We start from the raw sequence: 20,835 nt of genomic DNA, 5'->3' as shown, positions 1-20,835 counted from the left end.
CAATAACATCTAAAGTCTCCTGAATAATACTGAAAGGGAAGTTGCAAACAAATGGCCAAATATTAAACATCTGGTCTCAAATGAACTTAGCGCCAAAAAACAAATTGAGAAATAGGCCAAACCAACAGAGAAAATAGCCTTCAAATATACATATATATGAGAGCAAGCAAGGAGGAACAAGTAGAATAAGTTGAGATTATTAAGAGCACCATTACTCACAATCTTAAAAAAAATCATCCCACTATGGGTTTCGCGACGAATGTAGGGAAGTATACACTTGGTCGTACCATTGGGGAAGGAACTTTTGCCAAGGTTAAGCTTGCTAAAAACATCAACAATGGCCAAATTGTTGCTGTTAAAATCATTGACAAAGAGATGGTTCGCTCTAATAATCTTATGTCTCAGGTGAGTTACATAGAGTAGTTTGGCATACGTAAGTAATGATAAATTTATAACAGGCGCAATAACAAGCTTCACTGAGTGTAAAACTGCTGACACCGTTAGCAGTTTTATCATAATTCGCTAACAAGTGCCTGTTATAGGCTAATACTTCTATATGACATGTAATATGCACCATGAATTCATTCATCATCACTTCATCACTCTGTAGTCCTAACTAGAAATTTTTCTTGCATGTTTGCAACAGGTGCAAAGAGAAATCAGTACCATGAAGCTTTTAGATCATCCAAATATTGTAAGGATACATGAGGCAAGTTTTCATATACTATATATTAATCTCAACCTTACATGATTAATTTGAAACTACGCTACTCAGACTTAGTACTTGTTTTTGACACTAGTACGTATCCAAATATCCAATGAGCTCGTTTATTTTCCGAAAAAAATTCACAAGTTTAGTTTGAGATAAACTTTTAGAACGAAAGAGTCTAACATATATCGAAATTGGTGGATATCAACTATATATCTAAATCTAATTGACTCTCCAACTATTTGATCACAGGTTATTGGCACAAAGACAAAGATTTACATAATTATGGAATATGTAGCAGGAGGACAGATTTCTGACAAACTGGTAATAACCAACTCTTCACAACTCGATTTTCCTCTCTAAGTTAGATAGTTTGGTTTACCTGATTGAATTATTGAATCAGTATTATGCAAACAAGTTAAGTGAGGAGGACGCAAGAAAATACTTCCAACAGTTGATTGATGCAGTTGACTATTGCCATGCTAGAGGAGTATATCATAGAGATTTGAAGGTATGAAGCTAGTGTCCTTCAGGAGGCTATTTAAAGTTTTTTTAATAGGTAACAAGAAATTTTCTAGGCTACCCTCACACAGTACGCAATCCAGAGACCCATTACAAACCAAATACCCCCCCTCATTCCCAAGCATTGGTAGGAATTGAACCCTAGACTTTGCTAAGGAAGATGGAAAAACTCACCACTTGAGTCAACCCCAATTCCAATAGGCTAGTTAAAGTGACCTACGACTCTTAACTAGGGGTGCTTATTGCATGAGTCGAGCCCCAACTGTACTGTGCTCGGCTCGACTCGTTTATTGTTTAGCTTGGCTCGGCTTGTGAGCTCGTGAGCTTCACTAAAGGCTCAAGCTCGGTAGCTCGTCTTAGCTCGGTAGCTCGTCTTGACCCAGTTCGAGCTCGATTTGAGACAAGTTAAAAATAAACCAATACAACATTAAACCAAACAAAAAATTCATATTCGAATTTTTAAAAAATTGTTGACAGATCTTGTAGAATAGTAGTAGACTAAATTCAAAAAATGATATGATTAAACATTTTTTATTTTATTTTATTTTTTACATACTAATCATATGAATTACTTACAAATATACATAAAAAATCGACAAACTAGATCTAAAAGGATACAAAAAGAAAGACATGAATTGTTCAATGTAAAAATTTGTATAGTGGATTCATACTATATAGTAAAAATTGTAAGTGTTTTAGTCTTTTTAAAGTGCTTTAAATTATAATAATTTTTTTATATAAAATAATAGTCAAACCTGTTCAAAAGGTTTTCGAGCGGAGCTTGGCCTGGTTCGGCTTAAGGTCTCAAGCCGAGTTACCACGAGCCGAACTTTGACCGAACCGAGCCCGAACTATTTGCAAACAGACCGAGCTCATCCTTACTCCTAACCATATTTTTTCTCCAAACAAAAAAACACCAAACTAATCACTTTCCTCTCGCATACTCACAAGGTTTGCCTAATAGAAGTATTAATTAAACCTTTGAGAAATTGACATGAACTATATTATGACGTATACCAACCTTTTTATGGATTGGTCATCGTCTAGGGTGTCAACAAGGCAAGACACATAGCGAGCTACTCGAGATCGACTTTCGCCTCGAATGAGCACGAAATATCAGCGAGTCGAGTTGAGACAGCTACTCAAAATCGAATGGGTCAAAACTCTACTCGAGTTCGCTCGAACTCGAGTTCGACTTGAGATGTTAACTAGTCAAGTCGCATCATAAGCGCCCCTATGGTTATCTACGTAACAGTCTAACATGAATAGCTTAAAGATGTACATGTACCAAACTCTATCATTTTCTGAAAATAAAATTCAATTATGCAGCCAGAAAACTTGCTTCTGGATAACAAAGGAAACCTGAAAGTATCAGATTTTGGACTCAGCACGTTACAAAAGGTAAATTCCTACAGATCATCGAAACAAGCACTTCTCCTGAATGTAACTTTAGTTATTCAGCCTGCTAATTTCTAAAGTAATGATGACAGCCTGGAGGATTATTACAGACAGCTTGTGGTTCTCCAAGCTATGTTGCACCTGAGGTAAGAAGAAGATATTATCTTTGTCATTTACTAGACTACCTGAAGATCTCTTAACATTATACTCCATGGTCTAATTGACAGCTACTGAAGAAGAAAGGATACGACGGGGCAGCTGCAGATATTTGGGCTTGTGGAGTGATCTTATTTGAAATGCTTGCTGGTTATCTACCATTCAGTGACCACAGTCTATCAGCTTTGTACTCTAAGGTAATTTAATTCCCTACAAAAAAGAGAGAAAGCAAGAATAAAGCTTCTAATCATACAACATTAGGCCTTGTTATCTTTCTGGTTTAGTATTATTTTACTTAAGTGATAAAGTGAAGAAGCCTTAATTCAACATATTTGCCTATGTTGTAGATAAGGAGAGCTGAGTATGAATCTCCAAAATGGTTTACACCAAGCCATAACAAACTTATTGGACGCTTATTGCATCCCATCCCAAAAAAGGTAGATGATGTAAATTTTGTACTGCATGATCACAGACAAAAAGAAGTAAACCTAACATATTCTATCGTTTGCAGCGAATTACAGTTGCAGAAATTATAGAAGATGAGTGGTTTCAGAGAGATTATGCACCTTCTGCAGGAATTAAGTTCCAAGAAAAGAATGACACAGATGAAGATGTTCAAGCAGTTTTCGAGTCTGAAAGGGTAATAATGAATAACCATTAGTAGAAGTTTCCTGTATACGATAAACATACTAAAACAAGCTAGCTAATTGCCAAAGACTATCTTGCAGGAAAGTTCAGAAGATGAAACCTTCCCTGAAACTCAAGGATTTATCAATGCCTTCCAACTGATAGCAATGTCATATGATCTTGATTTGTCAGCCCTATTCGAAGATCAAGTAAGTCCTTTAAAACAATATTTGCTGATAAAGTAACTGTCTTGTGAACAGATCTTTTTTGTTACTAATTAATACTGATTTTTTCTTATTGAAGCTGAAAAATAATTCTTTATAACAGGGATTTACTAGAAAACTAGAAAATTTGGGTCCTCCCCTTCCCTTATTCATCCCTCTTCAAGTTTTTTCATCCCTTTTCAAGTTTGTATACTAATGGTATCACAAAAAACAGAATGACAAGGAGAACAAGATTAAACTGGGATCCAAGTACACATTTCCTGAAACAATACAGAAGATAGAAGCAGCTGCAAGGGATTCAAGTCTTTCTGTTGAAAGGATGAGTAATAGCAAGATGCACATCAAATTAAAATCGAAATTTCGTTCATCTTTTAATCTATTGATAGAAGTGCTTGAAGTGGCACCAACAGATTGCGTTGTGGAAGTATCAAAATCTTCTGGAGAATCAGGAATATATCAGGAGGTATTTTAGAAATCTAACACCATTAAATTTTCTAGGGATTTCTCAAAAATCTTTCAACTATTATGAACTAACAACTAGAACTTATCTGAAACAGTTCTGCCGCAGTTTATCTAGTCTGCTATCAGAAGAATCAGATGAAGATCTGGCAAAAGATGTCAAGGGATGATAGAATGATGACATCATTAGGACGAAATAAAAGATGAAAAGTTTGCTGAAGCCAACATGATCCACAGCAACAACGGCATAGATTTCAGGATTATAGAGAGAACAATTTTATGAATTATTGTTGATAAACCCCCCTATAATCCAGCGCTCACTACGCTCCGAGTAATCCGGATTTGAGCCAGGATATGTCCAATTGGGGGTAAAGCTCTTGCAACAACTTATGTTGCATCCCAAACCCGAAACCTCTGCTTAAGATGAAACAACTCCTTAGCTGTTGATTCAAGCACTTGCTGGTGAGAATCATTATGGTTTAAGTAGTCAAGTTCTTGAACAAAAGGTAGATCATTCAGTATCGACTATGTCAATGTACATAATCCGGAAATGTACCAAATGCATATTATTGAAATTGATTGAATACTTCATACATTGTCATAATGGAGTATAAAAAAAACTAGCCTTCTTCAGGGAGAAAAAAAAGCTATCGCACAGCAGAAGTCCTTTGACTACTGACTGTGATTAATGAAAAGGGAATGATTACTGACATTATATGCTAGAAATAAACATATTGAACTCCCAGAAAAATGACATCTTATAGATTTGCATCTCAGCAACACCATGAGTGACGAAGAAGATCAAACCAGGAAGTTGTTGATCATGTGGTAGATCACATCTACTCCATCAGAATTTAACCAATAGCTCTTCACCTACATTTATTGGAGAGAAAAAAAAGTAACTATTATGCACGATTTCTTAAGGAAATTAAAGCACTTTACAAAAGCAAATCTATACGTTTATATTGAGGGCATTGTGAAGCAAGTATATGCGCCACATAGTACTCTCCCGTTCGCATCAACACTATAGAGTATAGACTTATCCAGTCATCAAATTAAAACTTATGATTCTCTTCTCAAAACCAAATATTTCTATACTATATGGAAATACAACTTCAAAAAACTAAGAATCCACACATAATAGTTACAACTTCAATTTATGACAGAAATATTTCCATGAAATAGCCTGAGGCATACATAATAGTTACAACTTCAATAAGAAGTGGAAGCCCGTGTTTCTGGGCCATAAACTCAATTACATATTTCAAGACACTACCTTTCTAAAGAAAGAAAGGGAGTAGGAAAGGATATATCAAAGAAGTCATATACTCAAACCACGGAATTGTATGAACTTCATTCCTTTTCTCTTTTTTTTCCATAAACTTGTAGATATATAAATAAAGAAGATAAGATGGGAGCCAAGAAGGGAGGGCAGATTGGAATGGGGTTTAGGGGGAACCGAGCAAATTGCGAAATACACTCCAAATGGAGCAAATAGCAAACACAGTTATTTTCAGTCACTTGCCTGAATGGTATTATGTGCAATATATCGCTGTCTGCTCTGATGGAAGCTGACATCTACACGTTCCCAAGGTACTTGTTTAAGACCTCTGATCATCTCCTCTACAAGAGAAAAGAAAAGAAGAAAATAAGTAAAAAATTGAATCTGATAAAACGTTTGAATATAGACTGAAGAAAACTCATTTTCATAATGTGTTATAAGGTATCAGACCACAGAAAATCAGAATAGCTAGCGAAATTGCATCCAGGTATGAGGAAGTTCATCAATACTAGAATATCTTTTAAAATCCTAGGATATATCCAACACAACAAATTGTCCAAATTCTCAGCAAAGTAAATATTGAAAAATTTATTTGCAGGTAAAAACAGACCTTCATAGTCAATTTTCTGGTTTTCAGGATATGAAGACACTTTATGGTGAAAATTGTCCAGAGTCTCGTGCTCAACATAAACAATATGAGGGTACTTGTCGTCGTTTGCTAGTAAATTAGCCTAAAATAAAGAGAACAATTTTAAAAAGTATATATATGTATATATTGTTCCAGAGACGACTGCATTGCATACCTTTGGTAATTCATCCCGTCTGCGGATTGATGAGGTGCTCCACCCAACAACGTCTTAACAAACAGTCAAGAACAACAGAATAACTGCAAATAATTGGGTTATATTGCTATTCATATAGCTCCAGGAGACAAAAACAAATTCTAAGTATGGAGAGGATACGATCATAGTTCACATTGGCATAGGCAACACGCCGCTTGAAAGAGTGTAAAGCAGAACTGTGAAGGTCCAAACAAGTAACCAGATTATGTTGGTGGAAAAGTCAAAAACTATTAGTCAATCTTGAGACAACTAATGATATACCAACATGAATTTAAGTTCATATGAATCAGAAGCCATTCGAACAAGAAGTGGAGGTTTGCCTTCATCAATGTCATTTAGAAAGAGATGCTTCCCTGATCTTCCAGCAATCAAGTGTGCAGTTTGTGAAGCTTGTTTTTCCAAAAATAGAACACCACAAAGGAAGGGCAACTGTAGTTTAAAAAAGATTTGGATGAGAATAGGGAACACTTCGAAGAAGGCACCAAAAAGCCACTTTAATATAATGAAAGAAAATCAATATATAATTCATTGAGGATGGCCAGGGGGAGAGCCTTTGTGAGGCCTAGCCTTAGATTGACGGTCAACAGAGCTGTGAGGTTCAAGCCACACTAACTAATTATGCAGCTTGTCAATGATTCGTAAGCATCGACACAAAAGAACATTCTAAATGAAATTTTAAAAAAGGATTTCGCATCAAAATCTCAGCAGCAACTGACCCTAGTATAAGAAGAAATATCATGCAAGTCCAGTTGGGTTATCTACCTGTCTGTGCCCTCGTGAACCCAGATGTGGAGTTGCAACAGTTATGAAGTTCATGGGTTCCAGGCCACCAATTCTACCTTTGTAATCTTCCTCAATCCTTTCTACCCTGATATTTAAATTCTCTTCTTCCATGTCATCTCTCTTTGCAGCCAAAGGATATGATGTTTCCAAAGGTTCATACAGCTTTCCAGCAGCATATCTTGCAACAAGACCCCCTAGAGAATGTGCAACGAATGAAATCTTCTGCAACCCAGGCTTACGGCTGATAACATCTGATACCTGCAGTATGTGCTAAGGAGTATGAGCATGTCACCACTGGAGGTCCTGTAAGGAGTGGCATTCAAAAAAACATTCACATGGAAGACAAGGAAAGCAACTAGAGAACTTATACAGTGAAGATAAGATAGCTATTACCAAAATACCTCATCAGCAAGTCGCTCTCCCATCAAGTCAACACCATCAAATGTCAATTTAGCAGTATTGCATTGACTACCTGCAGCAAAGAGAATTATAAGAATTGTTAAGCTCACTAATTCTCCTACTACACTCCTTATACAGTCAGCTAATGACAGCAGCATTAGTGACACATCAGCATAACAAACTCTAACAGATTCTTACAATTTGTTATTCAGTTTCTTGCTTTCTCTCTCTGTATATATAAAGAGATGATTAGCTTGTAATAATTAATATTATTCATTCAATAATATTCTTCTTTCTGATCTTTTTCCTCTGTCAAATTCTCTCTTTTCTTTCTTACAAACAGCTTTAGTTCATCATTGAACTAGCTGAGTTTATAGCTGAAATGTATTGATTTCATGAAAACTCTCAAGAATCTTCCAACTGCCAATATTTTCCGATGAATGTAAAGAGCATATTAGCTTTCCATAACAAATAAATTATACTGTTCCTTACGGAAAATTTTAGAAAGAAGAGCTAATAATGACAATCTATTCCAAAATACTTTCTCCAAATAGATCAGTGAAATGACAAGCAGTGAATGCCAGATTATTAATATTCTCCAAAAAAATCTTAGCTACAAATGCACAGTAGAGCAATGAGTACAGTCAAACCTATTATATGGATAGCAAGCCTGATTTCATTATGATCACCAGAAAAATGTCACTGAAAATGAAAAAGGAGGCACGAAATATAACTCACAGTGCACCATTACTTTGTCAGGGAGCTGCTTCGCAAATTGATCAGCAGCAAATTTCCAGTCTGTAGCACTAAATTATAAGTGTTCACAAGTGAAGTCAGTAAGAACTCACTTTTAAAATACTAGCAAAAAGGGTTAAAAAGGGAAGACAAAACGTAAGCAAGAATTTAGAGTCTGAACCACTAGATCATAAATGATAGCAGGCAGAGTTTAACAGAAAGAACTCTATTTCCTTTTTCTATCCAGAAACAAAAAGGGTAAAAGGGAAGACAAGAGGAACATCCTTTCTAATACTGAAAATTTGCAATAATTCATTTGAGAAATACTAGCAGCAAAAGACCACAGAGTTGGAGGCATATGGAGGGAACTGAAAGACAAGGGATTATCAACTTCAATCTTTTGGCTGCTTCATCGTTAAGCAATAGAGGGCTAGAGGGCAAGATAGAAGGTCTCTAATCTTTTCAATTTAAATCCTCCAGCGAAAGTAGAAAGATGTTCATAATCTGAATCCTCCTCCCTTCTATCCCCTGCACTTTGTATCGGTACATAGTACAAGACCAATAAAGGATGACTCTTTTCTTTTTTGTCTTTTTTTTGGGACAAGTAGTAATAGATTGAGTGCATGCTTAACTAATCAGTCGTTCAAGTAAACATTGAACCACTCTGGTTAGTAAACAATACCTAGAAAAGAAGTGCAAATCTTGCTTCCGAAAGCACATGTGAAAATGTACGATGATAATAAGTGAAAGGTAAACGATGATAATAAGTGAAGCTATCTGATCTTTTTGAACATTAGTTAACAACTATTGTCTGCTGTATCCCAAAATAAACTGAATGTTTGCTAAGTGAAGTGAGTACATAACATCAACACAAGTAATCAGCTCATCCTGTGCGCCCGTGTAGCACTTAATGGAGCATGAAGTTATCTCATCATCTCCTAACGAATTCCGCATACATGTCAATTCATCACTTACCACAAAATGATCTATCGGATTACCCACTGAATTGCCTAATAAATGCCTACCTATAGAAGTTCTCATTAATTATAAATTATTCCCCACCCAAAAATGGCTGAACATAACTCCTTTCTGTTAGTTTTGTACAACTTTGAGAAAAGAAAAGATATCGTTTGATTTCATTGTTTACAAGATAAATAAATGTTGCCAAAGTAGACATAACATAGTCAGTCTCATCCTCACACAAGCCTAAGCAATACGGGCAACTAGAAAGGCATGCCCAGATTACCAATAATACAATTTGTTCATAAGACTACGTAAACTTGCCTCATCTTCTAACATGTAATATTATTAGAAATATACTTCATAAACTTCAGAACTTTAACAGACAATGATATCATATCATCATCAATGTAGTTCATCTCAACTCTCATAATAGACAAGCAATGATAAGTTTTCCTTGGACCCTTTAGGCCTTTATCGAACAAAATTCAACTAGCACACTACAACAAAGCAAATAAGAACTGGAACCAGCAAAGTGACTTTGATGTAGTCTATCCCACAAATATTCCATTCCTTGTTTTTTGTGTTTTTTCATTTATCCCATTATCAAGATAGAACTAACCTATTAGCCTTGTCATTAAACAAGCTACAAGCTCCCTTGAACTTTAACTTAAATAGGCAATCATAAACTAGCATGAAAAGAACAAGACCAAAAAGTCTCAAGCTAGAATTATGGGCATAATCTACAAGTTCACACTTCTAGTCAACTTAGTTCTTCTTCAACAGTAATTAGACTTTTACCCTCTAATGTAATATTCAATGTTATCTCCTAGATGTAATCAACTAATCATGGATAAACAATTAATCTAACTCATCTCAATAAAACAATAAAAAAAAACTGAAAGCTCCAAACATAACTAAAATATACTTCCTCCATTTCAAGACAATTGCACCGGTATGACTATCGCACTTGCCGATACACAACTTTGACCTTATCATCTAAACTGAGACAAATCCAATAACATACTTCATTACATATTAAAAGAATATGGTTGAATTGGAATACATGAGTAGTACAAACCTAAAACTGGTGCAGCAATTTCAAAAGTGAGAAAGTAAATTACAATACTAAAAGGGAAGGAGAGAGAGAGAAAGAGAAAGGACCTTCCAATAAGACCATTAACCATGACAACAAGATGCTGAGGAGAAAGCTTAGCTTCAACCATGGCAGAATCCATAACCTCCTGCCCTCCTCCAACAGACTCAGTCTCTACTTTCTCACCAAGATGTTGTAATTGCTTCACTTGACTATTCCCAAAACACCCAATTCCCATTTTCCTTAAATATTCCATTTTCACAATACAATCAGCTCCCTTTATACTATATTTATACTGAAAGAAACCCTTTTTTTCCTGAAAACTACAAGAATTGACAGAAACAAAAACAGGGTTATTCTTCTGCTTACAATTTGATCTCCAAGAAATGGGATTGGAGGGTTTGGTGATGAATTGAGGATTTGGGTGCAAGAATATCATGAGATAGGAGAAATAAACAAGGGAAAATAAAGAGGGTTCATTTACTAAATTAAAAAAAGGAAAGTTTTTTTTTGTGTGTGGAAAAAGGAAGCTAAAGAAAAAGAGGGATCTTTCTCCTTTCAGGTGTCGGTTAACTGAGGAATTCTGGAAGAAGAAATTTGAAAAGTTTTTTCTTTATTTGACGAGAAAATTAAGGAGTTTTTCACTAGGAAGTTATGCTGAATGTTAATGGCACTGTTTTATTTTTGTTGTTGCTGAGTTGCTGACTTTGCTTGAACGTTATGCTGCTTAGATAGTGATGAACATAACATGTGATCTAAAAGGTTATTGGTTGCTTTTGGTTAGTTTGTTTGTGGTTTACCCCACCCTTGAAGTGAAAGAAGATCTATATAATCATCGACATTCATCGTATGAGGAACACTTCTGTTAATTAAAGCACCATTTAGTCAGAATTCCAACAGCCACCAGGTTACAGGTATCTCTTCGTGACGATTGTTCTAGCCTTCTAGTTTATTTGTCATTTGTCAACATACCAATTGAAAGGGTTTTGGTTATTGATTGATCTAATTAAAAGGTATTTAGCCATTTAGGTACTAAGGCTATGTTTAGTTCATCTGAAATTTTCTTATCTGAACTTATTTGATCTGATCTGATCTGATGTGAAATTATCTGATCTGATCTGATCTGATCTGATCTGATTACATGATCTTATTTTTTAGATTTTTCTCAATATATAAGAAAAAATATAGTCATGTGGGGTCTTGTTTGATTCGTCTCAATGAGTACTTTATTAATATTCAATTATTATAATTTTTACTAATATGTAATGAAAGATATAATGATTTTTAAATATAAGCATGATCTGAACTGATCTGATCTGATCTGAACTTATTTTTTCTGATCTGATCTGATCTGATTAGATCTGAAATAAGCAAAAATAAGGTGAACTGAACATAGCCTAAGTGATCTAATTGAAAGGGTTTTGGATAGCATCATCAATATAAATGCACTTTTTTCCGGTACTAAGTGTAAGAGGTTTGGGTACTATTTCAATATACACGTGTCAATCTTAAATAAGTACGTTGAGGAAAGATACAAATACTTTTTCCATGATAAGCGTTCGAGGTCCATTTTAAATAACAATTTATTATCTATATGTTGAAGCACAAACATAATAAATATCCGAGTTTCATATATGCAGCCCTAAGAGCTAACAATGAGTATTATATAAATATTCTAACAGATATTAATCTCAAATGCAATGTCATGGTTAATGTTCTTACTAGAAGGTCTTTTCGTTCTCTCTTATTCCCTTTTAGTAGTATACTAGCTAGCTTTTAGTAGTATATTTATTACATTTTTTTTTTTGATAAGGAGAGAAAACTAGGAGGTGTCTACACAAGAGACACCCCCTAAAACACCCCTAAGGGTGGTTACAATAATCATCAAGAACAGAAAAAACGAAGAACAAAGGAGCACAAATGAACTCGAGTAAATGCTCCGCCACGGCATCACGCCATCACCCCAGGCCCAAATCGACGTCAAACCCTTCGCGGGGGGCAAGACAAACACCACCGAAAATGAATAAGCTCCCAAATCCAACAACCAACAGAAAAGCGGACACGGACACCACCAACGAGACACCGGCAACCATGAACCACCGCAAGAACAAACTAAACACGAGCAATGAAGCTCGAACTGAGAGGAGAATAGATAGGAGAGGAGCCCGAAACCCGAAGCCCGCGAACCCCTCACCCACGGCCGACGAACAGAACACCACCGCCAGCGCTTCCCAAAGAAAGCCTTGACGATGGCTTCGCAAACCCGAGAAATCGCCAGCGAAGCGCAGGCCGACCAAAGACGAAAGAGAAAGGAAAAATGGAGAGAGACTAAAAGAAGAAGTCCGACTGAGGACAAGGAGAAAAGACCAGCAAAGGACTAGATAGTCATAGAAGAGGATATAAGTAGCTAGATCTGAGAGGAAAGAGGAAGAAGAAAGCGACGGCTAAGCGAAATTTCTGAGATTATTACATGTTTCTTTATGAATTGAATTTGAATATTTTGATTTAAATCTTCTTAATTTTTTAAAATTTGTACAAATTAGTCAATCAATCAACTTAAGAATATCACTAAAATTTTCCATTGAGGACTATAATATCTTTTAAAAATAAATGATTTTATTTGCCATAATTTTTTACATACTATGACTTAAGCGGAAGAATTCTTTAGGAGAGGTTGACATATGTCCTCTTTGATTTCTTTTTTAATGCTGTCTTCGTTCATAAATAATAGTTGTACTTTGACTTTTGACACTATTCACAAATTTTAAATTGATTATCATTTGTGATTTACGGGTAAGGAAAAATATAGTCATGTGAGATCTTGTTTGATTCATCTCAATATGTACTTATAATATATTAAATTTTTATATTTTTTCACATACAACAAATTAGAGATATTAGTGCTCAAAGTTTTGCATCGGCGTGCGTGATAAGCGTAAGTGTAAGTATTATTCAAGAACACAGGTTATATATTGTAATAAATTTTACTTTTCTCATTTCCTGTCCCGTACTAGCCTCATGTCCAATAAAGCGATCAAAATTCAATATGAAATGACATGACATGTTGGGCTGGATTGGCACAACTAGATGCCAGTACCATATATATTTACTTGGAAAAATGGATGGGAACACTCTCAACTATATCCAGGATCGGGGCAAATATGGGCAAAAATAATACAGGCATTGTACAATTTCTTTAATTAAAAAAGGAGAGAAGTTTAGATTCGTATTTACAGCTGGCTAATGGCCTTCAAAAGTGTAAACAACAAAATTTTGATGAATTTCATGTTCTCATTATTCCTTTCTTACACTTTTACTACTGATCCAAATGTTTTTCTTTTGTCTTTTGTTCAAACAATTAAAAATAAATATATATTTTGGGGGCTTGATATTTTGGGGGCCATATTCCGTCGTTGTGATTGCATGGGCCAAGAACCACCCCTGACAATATCCTTCCATGAAAACTCCTAACTACTGTTTTTCTATAACAGTCAGTATCAGTCACAACTTTAAGGGGTAATTTTTGCCTGTAAATTACCTAATATATATAGTAGGTAACTCCGAGTATTGGAACACATGACCATTTATGTGTACTTCCTCTCTCCGATTTTTCATGTGTTCTTCCTTTATCGTGCTTCTACATTCTTCAACAAAACTAATGGTAACTTATTGTCAGGCCCGACCCTGAACAAGTCCAAAATGGCAAAGCTATTTCGCCTGGTTGCTCCGATGTATCCGCGGTATTAGGGGCCGGATTATCGATATTCTCTTGCTTATCTGTATAAATCACTACACGTTTCCCTTTCCTTGAGACTCAAAATAAGGTCTCAAGCTTTAAAAAGAATTAAAGAAGGAAGTCTAAGGTGGCAAGGCCCAACAAAACTATTGATGTACAAGTGTCAAATTATAACTTATTTTTCAAAAAATAAAAAACTATTAACTTATTTTTCATAAAAAAAGTAAAAATAATTTATGTCTCTCTCCCTTTCTCTCAAAATCAATATAATTGAAATGATCAGCAAGGAGAATGAAAGAGAGATTTATAAGTTTTTTTCGACAGTAATAGATGGAACATATAGTAAGAACTATTTAGTTTATAAATCCAACAAATCAGTCGAATCAAAGAGAAAAACGCATTAATTGTATTATTATTGTGAATCCAACAAAATTCTGACAACTCAAACTGTGTTACTCTTTTAGCAAAGGATCCTATTATTCCACTCATTAAAAAAATGCACAAAGTGGATAGAATACTCATGTGACATTTGATTTCACCCTTGAAGAAAGGGTTTTAAGTTTTGTTTGTACACCTTTTTATCAGACTATATATAGAGAGCATTTATATCAAAAATATATATAAAGAAATGTCCATATGAGACGGATTCTTCTTATTCTCTACAAATTTATCCTTTCTAAGTATATATATATATTGTTATTGTTATTTAATAATATAAAAAAAAGACCGAAATCTCAATTAGAAAAAGGCCCACTACAAATCAAACGTAAGTCAAAAGTTCCTGTGGTGTAGAAATTTGCAAAAGTATGATCGTCTTTCAATTCTTAATGAGTTCTGTTGCCATGTGATCACTATGATGATGTTCTAGATTTGTTAATAAAGGCGGTCCATAACTCAATCATATCTTAAGAAACAAACGAAAATATAGAGCTTCACGAATCACGGGTTCATGGAATTAGCTACACGCCTACAATCACGAGAGAGCATATGTATGTTGACAATAATTGACATGTACCCACCACCTAATACTAAATCAATATACAACATAATAATCTAAATTAATTAGTATGTAGTGCTATTTAGGAAACTTTGATCGACAGAGTATGGATGTTAACTATATATGTTAGTTGATAAGCTAAGTTTTCGTATATGATCTTCAAAATTGGAACGAATAATTTGGACATGGTGGCATCATAAACTGTTCAATAATTATAATTTGGGGGAATTATGTTTTCTTTCACACTCTATTAATTATCTAGTGTATTATTGATTTTATAATTGTGCACTGAGTTTATCCAAATAGTATGTGAGAAGATCTTAATTTTCCTAATTGAACAGAATTGTATTTGTTGATGCTGAAAAGCACGATTGTAATTGGATCAAGCTTAGGGACTAAACTTCAGCCAGAAATGTTTTGTACTATATAAATTAGCTAAAATAAAACTAAGTTGTACCTGCTCAATTGACAAGATTCTCACCCGGTTGCGGATTCAGAATATATATTAAGTATGTTCGATATTTGTGGGAAAAAAAATTTGTATATATAAAGCACTTAAACTCTTAGAGGATACTGGACATGTGGACTACCACAAACATCAACTTTTATGTACCTTCATGACCACATTCTCATGATAAATTCCCAACGCCTATTATCCATGTTCCACACATCAATTATCAGGTACATATATATATATATTCATATATATTATATTGAGTTCTATATTTTCAATTTGAACTTAAGTATAATATATTATAGTAATAAGAAATATTGTTATATATGTAATTTTTAGGGATGAATATAAGAAGTTAAAGATAAAAATGTAAAGCAATAATTAATTATAATGTGGATGTCATCTAATTTAGTTGGTAAAGTCTTATGAGGTTGATACTCAAGACCTAAAACTGAATCACGTCTACATCATTGTACTATTAACTAAGCTAATTAAAAGAATCATAAATAAATTATTTCACTTAATTAAAGTATTTTTTTTATTGATATCAATTTTGAAGGGTGGAAATGTATAATATAATATCAGTTGATAGATCATATCATCACAATATAGATATGCCACTATTATTCATACACTGGTAGACACTGACCCTCAGGTATATTTTACACTATTAGCTAAGCTACTCAGCCAATATATATATGGGTACCTCTGCTCTGCATGACTGCATCCCATGAGTCTCAAAACAAAAACAACCAAACATTTCCATCCTACTCCTATATCCTAACTATAATTTTGGCACATATAACTTCTCAACATACCACTATATATAAAGCCATGATTATGAAGCCCTATTTGAACATCACCATTCTCTCTTTCTCCACCCTAATAATAATCCTGAGTTCCTGCCCAAACCTTTGTTTCTCCATCCAAGAAATCACCTCACTAAACCCAAATGACAGCTACTCACAAATCTACAACATTTCGAAACAACTTTGTTGGGGTTGCATGGGTGAAGCCATTGAGTTCCTAGCTAAGCACAACTTGGTTCGAGCTCGAAAGCTGGAGCTTCCGCTTGTTTGGGACTCAAAACTGGAGAAATACGCCAAGTGGTGGGCTGGCCAAAGGTATCCAGATTGTAAGCTTCAGCACTCTTTCCCGGAAGGCGGTTTCGAGCTAGGGGAGAACATCTTTTGGGGAAGTGGATCACAATGGAGACCTACGGATGCTGTTCAGGATTGGGCAGATGAAGAAAAATATTATGATTATGGATCAAATAGTTGTGTTCAAGGGGAAATGTGTGGCCATTATACCCAAATTGTTTGGAGCAGAACAACCAGTGTTGGCTGTGCTAGAGTTGTTTGTCAAGATGGTGATGTCTTTATCACTTGTAATTATTATCCTCCTGGAAATTATGTGGGTGAGAGACCTTATTAATCTTAATACTTTAATTACTTCTATAAATGACCTACTAAGCTCATTCAGAATTTGGCTTATAAATGTGAAATATTATTTGATGTTTCATACGTTACTACATTTAGAATTACGTGAGAATTAATAGAGAGTATGTATATAATATATTATTATTGTTGTATTTTAGTAGCCAGCAGAATTATTATTCTTGCTTCTTCTAAGATTATTGGGAGTGATTTATGATTACGAAATGTTAGCACATGAAGTCTAAGTGTACTATTATGTATTTTAATTATTTGGGGGTAGCAAATGTACTATATATAGATGTATTATTATATGAACTCAATGATTGTAGATTTTGGAGCTTTGTAAACCACAAAGTCACGGATTGAAAAACAACTTTTAAGCATGTTAGTATTTTCTTCAGTCTTCTACTTTTAGAATTTACTCTTTTGATCTCATATGGAGTATTATGGACTAAGGAAAATGATAAAAGGAAAAGAGAGGCTAAGGGAAAGAAGAAAACAGAGAGAGAAGATTAAGGGGAGAGTGGGCGAGCCTCTTCCACGTCTTTAAATGAGAAAAGCTAGCTTAATATATCATGGGTTTGCGCATACATTCAAGTCGAGTAGAGTTTTATACTAAATCCAATTGGTAATAGCCTAATAGATATTATAATAGATTAATAGTCCACTAATTTTACATGCATGTTAGTCCTGCCCTCGTTTCAAGATGTGATATTTTCTAATCAACAACTTTTCTTCATTAATATAAACATACGATTATCTTACATAAGTTTATATTAATTAAACAAACCCTATATGATCCCTGAGCTCTTCATAGTAGTTCTCAGTCTTATAAAATTGGTTGAGAAACCTACCGGGCCAAGGGATTACTAAGATTAGGTTTGACAATAATTAGAGCCTACATACTTAGTATGGCCTTGAGCCAATGTAGTTACCAGGTGGATCATAGTTACAAGTTATAAAAACACCACGACCATTATAACAAACAACCTTAGCACAACCAATTCTCCTAGTACTTCTCCAAACAATTTGTGTATAGTGTCCACAATCCTTGCCATAAGCACAAGAATTAGAGTAGTAATTATAGTACTTTCCTTCAACAACCCAAGATTGGACCGCAAATGCTGGTGACCAACTACTACCACTCCCCCAAAATATGTTCTCCCCATAAGGTCCGCTAGAGTGTTTTAGGGCACAATCATACCGCCTTTGATTGGCCCACCATTGCGCGAAGGCTGCTAACCGGCTGTCCCATGATAATGGGGGCACCCCAACAGCTGCTCGAGCAGCGTTTTGGGCCTTTAAGTAAAGGTAAATGTCGCTTGTAGTTGTAGGTTGAGGCGGAGGAAGATAAAGTGTAGGAGTAGGACTATAATTATATGTGGTAGAGGCATATGAAGTTGAGGCTAGTATGAACAAGAGGAAATAAACACAAAAGGTGGCTAAAGACATTTCTTATTTGGTTCGGAATTTGTAGGGAATGTGTGTGTTTTTGTTGACAAGGGATTTAACTTATTTGGCTTTATATAAAGGCAAAACAAGCATAATTTGTCAAAGTAAAAACTGTAGAACTTATATTAGTGGCACCCATGTTCGATAATGAATAGCACAATCTTTAATCTAATGTCAAATCTGATGCACTTGCTCCAATAATGTGTATAGGATGATGTTTTCTTCTCCCCTGAGATTTTCAATTAAGGACGACTTTTAATGTGTATTGTTTCTTAATACAATTTGGGTTGACTTTCATGTCCCATTCAAAAGTTAAATTACTAAAGCTTTATCGAGTTTGAAATTTTGCATCATGCCATCATCCAATAGTCTCCGTATATTAGCCGGCGCATATAATAATAAAATTCAATTATTTTTACTTCATTACGTGAAAATAATAGTTTTTTTGAAAGATGTGAAAATAATATTTTAACCCATAAATGTCTACCAAAAATCACTTGTCAAAAAGCGCCATTGATTATTTGACTAGTGATACTTAGAAATAGAACAGGTCGGATCTAATCGGATTTTACAAACGTCATATCTGCCCCACCTTTGTTCAGATCTGGATCAGACTCGAGTTTTATTTATCGGATTTAAAATTGGCTATTTTGCTTTGACCGGGTTAGATTGAGTCGGATTCAAACTATTTTATCACTTAAGATCACAAAATCGATGGTTTATAATGTAAATATACTATATATTACTTGGTTTATATTAACATTTTTTTCAATTAGTTATTTCTCAGTGTTACAAAAAAAAATGATTTGAACAGACATTTATACATTAAGTATATATCAGACTTTTTAAAGGAGGACACCATATTCCTCCCCCCTTGACTTATATACTTCATCAGTTTCGTTTTAAATGCAACAAATGAATATTTTTTTCTCACAAATAATACCCTTTTGTTGCATTTAAAACGAAACGAAGGAAATAATAGAGATTAACATAGTTGTCCTATTCTAATGTAAATTTAGTCTATAAGTTGGTGAGGTGGCATTAGTAATGGGATTCGAATTGTGTTTGTCAGATTTTATCTAGACTCTACCTTGATTTGGATCGGATTTGTATATTTTCGGATCGGAATTTTTGGTCGGATCCAGACAGACTCGAATCAGATTCTAAGTGAATTGACATCCCTAGTACTACTCGTAGGAGATATAGGCAACCGTTCACCTAAAGAAATGAAGGAGATGGAACATAGACATACAGGATGATTAACTCATGACTAGTCATGGCTCATGAGTACGTTCTTAATTCAAACATGGTATTAAGTATTAACTCATGACTAGTCATGAGTACGTACTTAAAGCAGGCAGTTCATCATGCCGATGATTTTGCTAAAGCCTAAATGTACCGTGATGAAGGCCAGGAATTGTGGTAGACTTTTGACAAAGCTGTGAATTGACCTCCATTCTGCTGCATCATCGTATTACTTCTTTTGGCCAGTCACAGATAATGTCGCATAGTAGTTTACAACCTTATTTGATTTTCACCCCAATTAATTTTTGTACTCTCAACTTCTTGTAAAATTCTTTTTTTTTTTTTTTTGGTGAAATGCGGAAATTGTAAAATTCTTTTGATTTGCAATCTTAACACTATTTATAAATTAAATTTTTTAAAAAGTTCTTTTCAATATATATAAACTTATGCACAATCATGTGTGATATTATTTAATTTATCTTAATAAATATAATAGAAATATTAAACTTTTATAAAATTAATTAAGATATAAAAGAGATTACACAATAAATTATTGTGAGATGAGGTAACTCTTTTCTCTAATTGCCTAATTGGTGACCCCCTTTCAAGGTAATTAGGTAAAAGTTATCAAATATGAAGGGGGTAACATACTAATATTTTTCTCTAAATGAGCCATATTTTCCTCATAGTTCCTTTATAATAGTTATACTAGCCTTTTGTGCACGCGATGCGTGCGATGATATTTTTAGGCCTAATACTACTTAGTAGACAAACTGAAAATGCAAGTTAGTATTTAAGTTCACCTTCATTTTGTGAATAAGATTCTTCCATGTTCTTTTTATGTTGTTATTCATTTTTGTGATTTTAAATAATTTTTTGTTTCTCAAGTCTTATATACGCATGTTCTTTTTAATCAATATGATGTTCTTTACTAACAGTGTGTCATGTTTTTTTTTTTTTTTTGGTTTTATTCATTTTTGTAATTTATAATGGTTTTTGATATGAATTTCAGTAATTTCTCTATGATCCCAAAATTGTAACCGAAAAGTATAATGCAATTTCAGTTTTTTTTCCTTGTCTAACTTCTAAATTCTGAATATTTAAGAATTTTCATCATTTTAATTTTTTCTCCTTTTCTAAATGTTCACACTTTGAGTTTCAATTATATTTGAAAGAAATTTTAAGTTTTTCATACCCCCATTTTGGTATTGACATTCCTTTTGTAATTTAGAAAGGGAAGGGGGGCAAAATAGTCGGTTCAAAAGAGGACACCGTTGCTCCCCCCTTCCCTTATGTAATAGAGATTTTATCTTTTCATGCTTG

General features: G+C 34.3%; 4 protein-coding genes across 4 annotated transcripts; 2 read left to right on the top strand and 2 right to left on the bottom strand.

Annotated features, from left to right (window-relative positions):
- Window positions 1-155: 155 nt before the first annotated feature.
- Window positions 156-5,987, top strand: LOC104902427 (CBL-interacting serine/threonine-protein kinase 21). Its single transcript, XM_010690204.4, has 12 exons — window positions 156-405; window positions 647-709; window positions 962-1,033; window positions 1,113-1,220; window positions 2,561-2,632; window positions 2,722-2,775; window positions 2,857-2,982; window positions 3,133-3,222; window positions 3,297-3,425; window positions 3,514-3,621; window positions 3,851-4,099; window positions 4,194-5,987. The coding sequence occupies exons 1-12, from the start codon at window positions 244-246 to the stop codon at window positions 4,263-4,265; spliced, it is 1,305 nt and encodes a 434-aa protein (XP_010688506.1). The 5' UTR covers window positions 156-243; the 3' UTR covers window positions 4,266-5,987.
- LOC104902428 (hypothetical protein) lies at window positions 4,647-11,033 on the bottom strand. Its single transcript, XM_010690205.4, has 10 exons — window positions 10,261-11,033; window positions 8,140-8,207; window positions 7,404-7,474; window positions 6,982-7,260; window positions 6,485-6,648; window positions 6,340-6,395; window positions 6,181-6,233; window positions 5,988-6,108; window positions 5,621-5,718; window positions 4,647-4,968 (listed from the first exon to the last, which is right to left on the bottom strand). Exons 1-10 carry the CDS (start codon window positions 10,629-10,631, stop codon window positions 4,897-4,899), a joined length of 1,353 nt encoding a protein of 450 aa, XP_010688507.2. The 5' UTR covers window positions 10,632-11,033; the 3' UTR covers window positions 4,647-4,896.
- A 5,039-nt stretch (window positions 11,034-16,072) lies between these two features.
- On the top strand, window positions 16,073-17,145 carry LOC104902426 (pathogenesis-related protein PR-1). The gene has a single exon (XM_010690203.4). It carries the CDS (start codon window positions 16,097-16,099, stop codon window positions 16,811-16,813), a length of 717 nt encoding a protein of 238 aa, XP_010688505.3. The 5' UTR covers window positions 16,073-16,096; the 3' UTR covers window positions 16,814-17,145.
- Window positions 17,146-17,529: 384 nt separating this feature from the next.
- On the bottom strand, window positions 17,530-18,321 carry LOC104902425 (pathogenesis-related protein PR-1). Its single transcript, XM_010690202.3, has one exon. It carries the CDS (start codon window positions 18,265-18,267, stop codon window positions 17,722-17,724), a length of 546 nt encoding a protein of 181 aa, XP_010688504.2. The 5' UTR covers window positions 18,268-18,321; the 3' UTR covers window positions 17,530-17,721.
- Between the last annotated feature and the right edge of the window lie 2,514 nt (window positions 18,322-20,835).

Source organism: Beta vulgaris, chromosome 8 (assembly GCF_026745355.1).
Source record: "Beta vulgaris subsp. vulgaris cultivar EL10 chromosome 8, EL10.2, whole genome shotgun sequence".
Classification (NCBI taxonomy): Eukaryota; Viridiplantae; Streptophyta; class Magnoliopsida; order Caryophyllales; family Amaranthaceae; genus Beta; species Beta vulgaris.
This window is presented reverse-complemented; position numbering and strand designations above follow the sequence as displayed.

Excerpts from the sequence above, each read along its gene's own strand:
- LOC104902427 (XM_010690204.4), top strand. The coding sequence starts at position 244 with ATGGGTTTCGCGACGAATGTAGGGAAGTATACACTTGGTCGTACCATT. Across the intron at positions 2,633-2,721 it reads GACTCAGCACGTTACAAAAG|CCTGGAGGATTATTACAGAC; the intron begins GTAAATTCCTAC and ends TAATGATGACAG. Across the intron at positions 2,983-3,132 it reads TATCAGCTTTGTACTCTAAG|ATAAGGAGAGCTGAGTATGA; the intron begins GTAATTTAATTC and ends CCTATGTTGTAG.
- LOC104902428 (XM_010690205.4), bottom strand. The coding sequence starts at position 10,631 with ATGATATTCTTGCACCCAAATCCTCAATTCATCACCAAACCCTCCAAT. Across the intron at positions 7,261-7,403 it reads GAGAGCGACTTGCTGATGAG|GTATCAGATGTTATCAGCCG; the intron begins GTATTTTGGTAA and ends CACATACTGCAG. Across the intron at positions 6,649-6,981 it reads GTTCACGAGGGCACAGACAG|TTGCCCTTCCTTTGTGGTGT; the intron begins GTAGATAACCCA and ends TTTAAACTACAG.
- LOC104902426 (XM_010690203.4), top strand. The coding sequence starts at position 16,097 with ATGACTGCATCCCATGAGTCTCAAAACAAAAACAACCAAACATTTCCA.
- LOC104902425 (XM_010690202.3), bottom strand. The coding sequence starts at position 18,267 with ATGTCTTTAGCCACCTTTTGTGTTTATTTCCTCTTGTTCATACTAGCC.